The 12116-nt window shown below is 36.7% G+C and overlaps 1 protein-coding gene across 11 annotated transcripts in view; it reads right to left on the bottom strand.

The window, feature by feature from the left end:
* The window catches only part of VMP1 (vacuole membrane protein 1), an 88725-nt gene that overhangs the window by 3508 nt on the left and 73101 nt on the right, over positions 1–12116 (bottom strand). For all 11 annotated transcript variants that reach the window (XM_073315210.2, XM_073315205.2, XM_073315213.2 and 8 more), the window contains one exon: positions 781–883. In XM_073315210.2, coding sequence (XP_073171311.1) covers positions 781–883 — 103 coding nt within the window. The remainder of the gene's footprint in view (positions 1–780; positions 884–12116) is intronic.

Genomic DNA, 12116 nt, shown 5'->3' with positions numbered 1-12116 from the left:
CAGAGATTACTTCAAAGGGCAGAACATGCTTCCGCCTAGTTATTCCAGACTGATCTTCCCTTAACTACCCCCCCTTTTTCTGGTAAGAACTAGGAAAGCAAATGTTTATAGAAACAAAGGGTTTAGGACTTAAAATGTGAGGTTAATAATTTGTGTATATCAATATCTTAATTGTCCTAAAAATATCACGTCTAAAATTTAGGTGTTAATTAATCCTTCTATATCTAAACCCGTGGGACATATATTTAAAGATTTTTGCATGAAAAGGCCCCTACTTAAACACTGCATTTTCTTAATATTTTCTGTTTGCCCATCAAGATGTGTTTTGGTTGGTTGGTTATTTTTGTGTGTGGGGGGGGGGGGGGAGGGGAGAGTAGGGTTAAGGAGCTAACAAGAAAAGGAAATTCAAATCCTATACTTTAGTAATATTTGATGGTGTGGGGAATTCTTTACACATAATTGTACATGTAAAGTGAACTTTTCCCTGTCTTTAATAGCTTGCCTCTTGTACCAAAAGAAATGAATAGAAAGTCAGGACAAACCACCATGCCTAACTTACTCCCAAATGGATAGAATGTCTAACCTAGTTGTATGTAGTACAAATACAGTTTTTCCTCTGAACTTCTCAGCTTGTTTTTAAAATCGATTCAAAGCCTTATCTCCTTTGAGATTTCCAGGTCTTTAAAAACTAGAATCAAAACTTAATCAGATACAATGGGTAAGGAGTCAAGGAGTAGCAAAGAAGAAGAAAGGAAAAGAGGTAGTGGGTGGAATTCTTACCTGTGGCACTCCATTGTCAGACTTGTGGTGAAGTTTAATTCGCTGAGCTTCCAAGTACTCTTGGAACGGCTTCTGAAGAGAGGGACCTATACTTGGGACAGCACTGGTGCAAATTTCATTCCAGAGAACAAGACAAAATTTGAGGAGAAAAAACAAGAAAACAATTTATTTATTTTTTAAACTTACCACTTTGGCTCAAAAGGAACAAAGTTCAGATCAGAGCCATAGATCAGAAGGCATCACTCCCGCATGGGATAACTGGGAGACCCAAACAATACAGTGTGTGTTATCAGTTCATCTGAAGAGGAGGGACAAGTGGGTCCCCCAGACTCTCAAAAAGAAAAAAAAGAGTAAAAAAAAAGAAAAGGATTTCACAGCAGATTGATAATGAACTCAGAGGTAACACAGAGAGCTATATGCTCCACTACTTCCTCAAAGCCAGGGAGAAGCTCAGCTAAGCCTGTGCAATGATGCACGGCTGAGAATAAAATGAATGACTTCTCAGAAGTCCCACATTTATCATCAGCAGTTCCTGTAAGAACTGGTTTGAACCGATTAATAAGGAAATGACTTGTGCTTGTGTCATCCCTCAGTTAAAAAAGAAACTGCCCGCCCTATGACTTGCTCCTATCTTCTCAAAGAAGGCGGCTCCTTTCTCAAACTAAGTCCTTATTAGGACAATCTGTGCGTCATCCTTATCCAAAAAGAATGCATTAGCAAATTCTAAAGACGCCTCCCACTAGCCAATGATTAACAAAGGAACAAAGAAGGAACTATGAACCTTGTTCTGATTCACTCTATGTTTTATGGCAGATGACTTGCATAGAAACTACAGTATGTTACTAAACACCTTGTTCTCAGATGACTGTAATAAGGATCACTGATAAGTTTATGTACTCAGTGCCTTCTCCCATCTATAAAGAGCTGGAAATACTAAGCTGGACAGGCTTAGCAAAGTAGCTACCAAATTCCATTCTGCAGATGCCAAAGCATTTTTAAAATTGTAACTTGAGGCTACTCAAATGAATCAGTATCATTTTTTGTATCCACTACCTAACCGTTGCAGATCATACCAGTCAACAGTAATATAACTCAGGAGCTGTATCCTCTCTCCCATTGGGACCTACTTGCTCCTAAATACATGGTTCTGGGTGCTTTAGAATTACTCATGAGAGATGCTTTAAGCCTTTGTTACACTATGGCAACTTCTCATCAGTTCTGACAAAGTTCCTATGGCTGGTCCCTTCTCTACACTAGGGATCTCTGTGAAAACCAGTAGGTTTTTTTTTTTTTTTCTTCCATAAAATTTCCCCAATGAAGACATGCCCCATCTGATTTTCAAAATCATTTAGTGTGCTTTAAAAAGGGGGAGAAGTACTTCCCATATTAAATTACATGTATTTATCACACTGCCTTATAATTCACTCCTTTTCACTAGACAGATTACATTTTCCTGGGTAAATAAAACAAGTTAAAAAGGAGGACAATGGCTTTCGAACATTTAAAATTGTAGTAAATCCACAGAATCCCAGAAGTACAAATAGCTCGCTTTTTGTTAGTCTCTATGGCGCCGCAAGTCCCCCTGTTCTTTTTGCGAATAGCTCACTATCGGCCTCGCTAATTAGATTTGCTCTACTAGCTTGGGGAAAGCAATTTTACTGAATGCCAAGTTTAAAAAATATCTTCAGTGAGATATTTCCTCATCAACATGGATAAACTGGTGTATATATTTTGTGGCTGGGCTGGTAAATTTTCCTAAAATTTTTGCCAGGCGACTGTAAATTTATATCCATGTATTTTATGTAAGGGTATAGCAGCTTTTACAAGCTATTTCCAATTCTTCAGAAAACCCCAGTAAGGGCCCAGCTGTTAGTTTGCGGCAGAAGTTCTCCCGAATGACTCGTTGGTCAGTACGAGTCACTGTTTTAAAACCATCTCTTGGGTACCTTTTTTTTTTTTTTAAATAAATGACACACAACAAAAGGAAAAAGCTACTGAAAGGTAATATTTTACTTTTAACACTTTATATGAATTTTAAAATAGAAATGTTTAAATGATGAGAGTTGAACTAAGTAGTTGTCCAAGCCCTTTGTTTAAAAAAACCCCTCACCTACTCAGTCTCCAAATTATAATGATTATCGCAGCAGTGAAATGAAAATTAAGAAGTTCACAGGGTTGAGATTAGGGCATTTCCTCCTGATACACCAAGAGTATATTTTAAAACAATTCTTCCATTTAAAGCATTCTGCACAACTTTTTATAATGGTGAATGATGACTGAAGTTCGCTTTATGACAGAACTTCATTAAGCTATTTTATGGACCTTTGGGCCATCCATACAAGGACTGTGGGAACCCTATATTAGGTCCTGCATAATTGAACAATTGACTATATTTTATGGCATATTTATACTTATACACTCAGTTGCCAAAGAAATGTGCATTGTCTACATTTTTGCTAGAGTAAAATTTAGAAAGTAGCAAGCTTATACATGTAGATTCGCAATACTAGAAATAAAATTCTTCTTAACCTTAGTGGTTAAAACTTCTAGTTTTGATTATTTCTATAATCTTCCAGTAAAACACAGCCATTTAAGCAGTACTACTAATTCTCTGACCATTTCCTCACACACTATTCTGAAGAGCTAACATTTCACTCAATGTACTGAGCCCAATTCAAGTTGCAGGGTATATACATTTTTAAGGTTAGCAATTGATCAAATGCATTTTAATTACAAGCCACAGCTCTCCCATTCCTAATGGCTCTTTAGGAATGTATGTCAACCCATTAACTCAACAGCCACAGCCTGTATTTCAGCAACAGTTTCAAGAATTCTACCCATTTGCTGGGTGCAGTTGCGACTGCAGAAGCGACAGCATTTTGCATCACAGTTCTGCGCCGCTCAGCAATAGGTTTAAGATGTAGCTTCAGAAGAGTACTGTGGTTCCAGTTTTCTAAATGCAAACCGCATGCATCACTGCACAACTGGCTGAATAAAGGAAGGTGGTGCAAGATATCCCCTCCAACAATAAATGGCTTCAAACTCCCTCTTATCTACCATTCTGTTCAGATTCTCTCAGCTTCCATTGTTAACAGAGGAAAGCCTATGGTCTTTTAAAAGAAATAAGAGTAATAATAATAATAAAAGTCAGTGAGATAAGAAATCAAGGCCCTAAATGTACACTAGAACTTTGTTCATCAATATACTTTATAATCTGCGCACAAACAAAAAGCTCCCTACCTTTCAAAGGTTTAGCAACACAGGTAGCGAACTGATGTATGACCTCAATTTTTGTTTAAATAGAAAGATCATTCACAAAGACATTATGAAACATCAAAACCAGTGATAACTGTCATAATAAGTGAACAAAGGACATTCCATGAAGTATTCTCCTTTATTATATTTATTCATGAATTTGCAGAATTCATTAATTTGCATTGCATCCCTGATACTGATGCAAGTCAGTGAGGTTGGCTTTATTTTTATATTAAGCTTTAGAAAATATTTTTAGATTTTATCTTGCTTGCAAAAATAATCTCTCAATTTGGATTCAGAATGAAAGATTTCAGAATAAAATATGTACCATTTGCATAACCTGAAATTGTACTTTTTATTTTACTTTGCAACCATCTTATACTAAATCTGACTGTTTCTTGAAGAACTTTGAATCACTTCTGTTTAACTGGAAGCTACAATTAGCTTTAAAATATTCTTATTTTCATTTACCTGTGTTAAATATCATGTTTTCAGCTATTCATCTGAAAAACTGATTTGCAAATTTTTCAATGGAACAAAACTTTACAAATCTTGGAAGCTTCATGATACACTTTGGGTGATCCTACATTAAAGAGCTTAGCCTTTTTTAGAAAAATATTACTGATTGAAGAGAATTTGTCAGTAGCAGCTGAATAGAGTTAAAATTTCTCTTAAAGAATTGTGAAAAATTAGTTACTTTCGTTGAACAGTTTGGAACATACATTTCTGCTCTAGTTACCAACACACCTGGAATTCACTGATAATTTATTTGCACATCATAGTAATCAAAACCGATGTGTCAAAGTCACTACACACTGCAACTTTCTATGTACGTATCTAAATATTTATTTATTTTGCTTAAAACAAAAATCACTGACTGTCTCTACAAAACTCCACATATCAAATGTATGATAGTGATAATGAAATGGTGCTTATGATTTCAGCAGAAATCTTAGCCTGAATCTCTTTGGGTTAGAAGTAGATTTTTCTCACAAAAAATTAGCTGCTCGGAAGAGATGCACCAAAAAAATTAATGATTGGAACAATTTATCAAGGGTTGTGATGGATTCTCCATCACTGGGAATTTTTAAATCAAAACTATGTTTTTCTAAAAAGATACACTGTAGTTCAAACAGGAATTATTTTGGGGAAGTTCTGTGGCCTCAGTTCAGCAGAAGGCCAAACTAGATGGCAACCATGCTCCCTCTTGCCTTAGAATCTATGAATACCATTTGAAAAGTGTTAACAGTACTTTTTCGCAGGTATTTAAGAACACACACACAATATAAAATCTTGCCACCCCCAAAGTTACAACATAATTAAAGGTTTCAGAGTGGTAACCCTGTTAGTCTGTATCAGCAAAAACAATGAGGAGTCCTTGTGGCACCTTAGAGACTAATACATTTATTTGGGCATAAGCTTTCGTGGGCTAAAACCCACTTCATCAGAACTTTCAGCAATATTAAAATTCAGGTTTTTTTTTTTTAAGATAAGTTTCATTATTCATTGTATACTTTAATTTTACTAGCTTTTACTGATTATACCTCTTGTACTGTAGGTACCCTTTACTGTTTTATGATTCTATTTACTGAAATTTCATTAAAATTTTCTTTAAAAATAGTCTTTGAACATCAAAAATAACTATTTAATTTGGTCAGTGTTTGTGGTAACTGGGTAATCCTTTTCTGTACTTCTATTGTGCTAACATTCTACTAGTACTTTACAGAAAAGGCCACCAGAGAGTTTAGAATCTATGGGCTTAATTCTACTAACACTTAGGCACATGTGTAAATTTACTCAAATTTATAAGTTTCAGCAGGAGTCTCAATGTAAATAGGTACACTGGGTAGCACTGAAGGTGTAATTTTAGCACACCACACCTGTTACATTATGGAGCACTGGAAGAATTAATGATAACCAATTTTCAACAGAACTCAAAAGCAAATCACTTAAGAAGAAATTGCTTAACTTTAAGCATGTACTTACATGCTTTGCTGAATCAGGACATTAGCAACATACATTAAATTTCATACCCCATTGGAGAAATGAACTGAAGAACAGGAATTAAAGTCTGGGCTGTGCTCAGTAAGAAATGACACGTGCTCAAAGTCTGAATATACCCAGGTCAGTTTTATCATGGAAATAGTTTGAAGGGGAAAAATAGTGTAAACCAGAATGCTAAATACACTATACAAACTATCAGCCAGGCCTCTAGACTTAAACAGATCAAAACCTCTATTTTAAAAGTGATGTAAGCTCGAGTCAGAAGTCACATTTTGTGAATGTTCTCTTTAAAAATACATCCTTTCCATTAAGCTGGAAAGACTCACTGCTAATATAAGGACTGGGCTTGTCCAGACTACATGGCTACTGAACACACAGGCACTGTGCTTGTTCAAGAGACAGTGTTCATAAGAATGAACAGTTCATAGGAAAAAGGACCCTACATCACATTCTGGTTAACATGTCAGAGGCCAGAAGTAGCACAGCTATAGGAAAATACTGTTTTAAATAAATCTAGAGCCAGAGTCAAGTAAATACCTGCCCAGCTTCACCACAATGGATTGCCCATGTGAGACTCTCCTTCAAATCAGTTTTCTACAGGGTTTACCAGGGAGAGAGAATGTCTGCGTGCAAGTTTGTGATCACACGTCTTACTAACCTGGCCCTTTGGCTCTGTTCAACCATATGTTGCCTTTGTGGGTGATAAACTGTAGAAACCAGATTATCACCTGCAGAGCCCAATTCTGAGTCAGGAAGCATATGTTCACCATAGCTGTGGGAAGAGTTTTTCAACTGGACACTCTCTCCCTACCCTTCTGGGCTACTTGAAACACCAAAGAGATAGAAGATCATGTCCTAATCACATCGGGGGGCTTTTTAAAAATTATTTTTGGTGCCGAAAGGGAAAAAAAATCTGTTTGCTTTTTGTCAGCATGAGCCATGAACATATTCTGATTTCACAAATAAAGTAAACTTAGTCGAAGACCAGATTGATTCTCTGGATCTACAAAAAAATAAAGTGTTCAGTGGTGAAGAAGAGTCAAAAATTTAATGTAATGAAGGGAATTCACAGCTCTGGGCTCTCCTCCATTATCTGTGGCTCTGAGGAAGACTGGTTCTGCTTGTTGATCAAACTTGCAATGGCAGACAGAGCAATGGCCTTCAACTTCCACACAATTGTGGAAAGCTAGAGAAAAGTTTTACTGTATATCAAGTACAACTCCTAATATACCAAACTTAGAGTTGCTCTGTTCTAATTTTCACATTTCTTCCTAGTTTTTCCCCAAAGGACACAAGAGATATGTAGGAAGCTGTATGTTTTACTCTTCATATTGCTGCACAAGAGGAATGAGGCACTCACTAAAATAGCCACAATTAGACATTTTATGTTGTCCCTTCCTTAGAAGGGCTCAAGAGGTTATGGTTTTGTATGGCCTAAATTTTCTCAACAAGAGTTTTATGCCTTGGTTATAAACCCCCAACAAACAGGTTTGAAAGGATATATTTTGAGTGCCACTGGACTAGTAAGTAAAGCTGACTGATTTGCATGCTTCCCTCACCATCCAAAAAGTACACCTTCTTCTGGCAAGTTATCTGAACCTTCAAATGGTTAATTTTTTTTTTCCAGACAGTGATCTAAACAGGCTTAACGGTTAGTATTTTAATGAGCTGTCATTTCCTGTGCTGATAAAGATTCTCACAGTATTTAAACCATCCATTTCCCTGAGGCTCAACCAATACCAGGACACAATTCATGGTGAGTCAGAATGGACCTCAGACTTCTTGCCTGACTCAACCATGATAGATTACACTGCAGCAAATCTGGACTCACTCCCAAGGTGCCTACAGCTTAAAGAAACCTGACTTCTAAAACTGAGGGCAGAGCCACTGGCTTTAATTTATATCAATGCCGCCTTGGTTTTTAAAACATTTGGGGAAACAAAGATAAGTCATCTGTATTATTTTAAAATTGGAAAATGAAACTGATGATATTTAATTAAATAAATCGGATTTATGCTCAAGGTCAAGGGGAGCAAAGCTGGGGTTAAGAAGCGGTTTTGTGTTTTCATTTTGATTTCATCTGAAACATTATTCAGAATAATCTTCAAATAAAATACTTGTGACACCATGAAATTAAAGTTGCCTTAAATGTGATCTAATTTATCTGGGATGTCCTCAAATACACAAGTGATCTACATGTCATGAACAACACTTCACCTTGAGAGATTTTTATTTTTGGTATGTTAAACACTAACTTGAACAGAGTTGTCATTGCAGTTTGTATTAGACTTCAAATCTGTTGGATATTGTTATTTGTAAAGAAATATTTCTTCTATGTGAAGGCAAGAAAAATCAGTGTTATATCTTTAAAAAGCAAAACTACAGCTTTCAAACATTCACTTGCTAGTTCACATTTAAATCCTACAAGCCCTTTTCAAATAAACTCTTAATTCTATTGTGATCCATCTAAAGGTTTTAACATCAAAACTTCTCAAATTTCATTCACATCTGTGTCCCTTTCAAGCTATTAAAATCTTTTTTGTTCCAGTTTCCCCATTGTGTACACAACCGTATTATAAAGGCACAATCCCACAGGTTTCTGATATACTTGTGGGAGGAGAGCCATTGATTTACTGCACCAAGAAATGTCAGGTGTAATGTTTCAGAGTGATAGCCGTGTTAGTCTGTATCAGCAAAAAGAACGAGGAGTACTTGTGGCACCTTAGAGACTAACAAATTTATTTGAGCATAAGCGTCCAAAAGCAATTCCACCTCAGGAGACTTTAAATAAAGTCACTGCTAAATTATCTACATTCTCAGCCATTTTGGATTATTTTCAACAGAATTTTAATAAAAAGTCTTAGTCTAAACACAAATTAGAAGCCATTTTTTAATATATACTTTAATTCTGGTGCCAATTCAACAGGACTTCTTGCACCATATTAGTGCTGAGGTATTTATGTAAAACAAAGGTCCATATAAAGACAGGACCTTTGATTTGTAAATCAGATCTTGCTCTTCGGATGGTGTTCTGTTAAAATCAAAGTGATGTGGATTCTGCCAGTTTGATGCTCACTGTTCCAAGTTATACTGTTGGGGTCCCCAAGCTGCTAAAGAGCTTTGCTTTGCACATTAAGGAGAATAAACCACAAAGCTAAACTATTCTGCATGAAAAGATAGTTAATCATTGTCCCCATTGCTAATCTTTAAAAAAAAAGATTGTTTTTTGGGGAAAACTTAAAAGGAAAAAATAAAAACCTTTTGGGTGGCTGAAGTTTTTTGACACATTTTTTGAGAAAAAAATTGTGTCAAGAGGAAAACACAATGCCCTTTACAGATGAAGTCAGAAGAGTCAATTACAACTAATTTGCTGCTGAGTCAGTGGGTTGCGTTGTGAATTGTAACGTAACAAGGAGCAGCACCCCATTAGTTCACAAAGTCAGTGATTCAAGTATGAATAGAGGCTGGTTTCATGTAAGCTGTTTAATTACTAGTGCAAACTAGTCAAATTCCAACTGGCCTATGTGGCTTTAAAGCATCAAAAATTGGCCCAGGTGAAACCCTAGATTGAGAAATTGCTCAGAAGAAGTATTTGATACTTCGGGTTAGATTTTCAGACCTATACCTTCAGGCTCAGACTTCGCTGTCGCATTAATGGGAGTCACAAGTCTAATCTGCAGGACAGGGCATTGACAGTTTAGCCCTTAAACTGCTAAGGGGTGCTACAGGCTACATTTTTGCATAAATATCACAGACTGAACAGACCTCACTTTGTGTTTGTCTTTTGCAACTAATTAACAGTTACTTTCCTCCGGCACTATTTTTAGATGCGACGGTCAAATGGAGCAGGTGTACGGATTTCCCCAGCTCAAATGTTGTCCATACCTTATCCTGATCATCATAGGAGCATATACTGTACATACAAAAAACCCTTTTCCTGTGAAAAGAAGACAGGCCACGTCTCTCGTACTGTTTAGGCAGCCGGACTACGAGGACAGCATTTGCTGCTTGAGTTTAGAATGAGCTTCCTACTGGCAAGGTCCAATGAGGATCATTTGCGTAAGGTTCCTGAAGGATGCTGAAGTGTTTTAACAACAGGTTTTACGATCTATATATGTAATAAAAACTTCACTTATTATGAAAGTGCAGCTACTTCTGGGGTGAACCTTGGCAGGCATTTAACATTACACAGCACTATGCTAGAGCTCAGAACTCCCAGCAGGAACCTAGAACACATATGAAGTTTTTCCTTCTGTCCTCTCTTTTGATCACTAAGAAATGGCAACTCCTTAACAGCCGGATAAAACCAAAGGGTGGACTTTTCTTTCTGATAAATCGTTCAGCAATGTTACAGCTTGCCAAAGTTCTTTATATGGTTCGTTTTGAGTAATATTTCTTTAATAGCTTTCTGGGAATTCCTAGTGCCCATTTGAAATCACCACTTCAAAGTCAAATGTGATCATGTTTAAAAGCAATATGCTCAGTGACTTCGTAAACATTCATGCAGCTGTAGGTAAAACAATTAAATCTAAAGATTAAAAAAACCAAAAGGAAACCCACAATATAGCTACGAATTAAACAATTTTAAAATTGGTTAATTGTGGCCTAAAACTAGTACAAAAAGTATGTAACATGGCTGCTTAGTAAGCTAACCTCCTCTTTAAGTCAGAGAATACAAAAGTAATAGTTAATGCATCATCTTGCCCCCTTGACAGCATCCTCCATTCCTCACTTTGTATCTGTAAGACCCCAGCAAAAAACATGCCCTCTCTAAACAGCAACATTGCAACCTCCAGATCATTAGCTGATAGCATTGGTAGTTGAGTGATCTGAGGCTCCCCCTGTCAATCTTTCAACAGCCTTCTGCCTTTTCTCACCTCAGACCTCACTTTGAATTTCAGCAGCAACCCAGACTCCAGCACGTGCAGAATACTGGTGCCCACCTTCTTGCACATACAACCAAATACAAGTACACTATCCCCCATTCTAAAACAACTTCACTTGCTCCTCATTCATTTAGACTGGAATCTTTCTGGGGAAATGACTGCCATTTTCTTTGTACAGCACCTAGCACAATGAGGTCCTAGGCCATGACTGGGGCTTCTACAATAATACAAATAAATAATCTAACTCATTGATTTTGTTGAAAACTAGCCTCCTTGTGCTTAAAATCCTCTGTGATCTTGCTCCAACTTTTTAGGGCTCTCTCTTATTATCTGTGCTCTATCCTTTTCAGCTAGCACCATTCTCCTTTCCTGGGTGCTCCTCCACACAACCTGGGGCTCAGTTGATGTAATAGCCATTTTCTCTGTTGTTGCTGCCAGTTAGACTTGCCTATATGGGGACGCTGAGCAGAACAGCTGTTCCACAAGAGCTATTCCAGAACATCTCTCCATGTGGATGCTCTTATTTCAGAATAAGAGCACCTTTTTCTGATTTAAATTAATATCACTTTGGAAGTAGATTAAGCTAAACTGGAAAAACACATTCTTCTTCCAAAATACAAGTGTCCACATGGGGAATAGCTATTGCACTTTGAATTCACACCCTATCTTAATCCAAAATAACCCTTAAGTGTAGACTAGCCCTAAGGTCTTCGTGCCTCAGACTTCTCCATTTTATTTCAAAACTTGGTTGACAACATTTTCCCTTGCTAAATCTCTCCATAGCTTTCAGCTTTTGATTTATGTAATTGTTTTTAATCCTGAAGCGTTTGGGTGGGTTGTAGAAAAACTTTCTACATAATAAAATTGTGAAACCAAAGCACCCTGAACTGTATTAAAGGGATGGTTTTGCAAGTTCAGGATACAATGAACACAGACTCTGGTAATATCAGTAAACAATTGCAATCCTAAGGAAAAAAGAGTTGCACGCAGCTCTGTTTTTCATTAAAGATTAAGACTCATCTATTTATCAGAGAGAATATGGTCTAGTGCATAAAATCACAACAATTTCAAGGACGTTAATAATTCTCTCCTTACAATTCAACTTAATCTTCCATCTAGGCGTTGATAATCCTGTACATAAATTTTCTTTTAAAAAAATCTTTCTGGTTAGACACTGTTTTGCAAAAGGCA

Source organism: Lepidochelys kempii, chromosome 17 (assembly GCF_965140285.1).
Source record: "Lepidochelys kempii isolate rLepKem1 chromosome 17, rLepKem1.hap1, whole genome shotgun sequence".
Lineage (NCBI taxonomy): Eukaryota > Metazoa > Chordata > Testudines > Cheloniidae > Lepidochelys > Lepidochelys kempii.
This window is presented reverse-complemented; position numbering and strand designations above follow the sequence as displayed.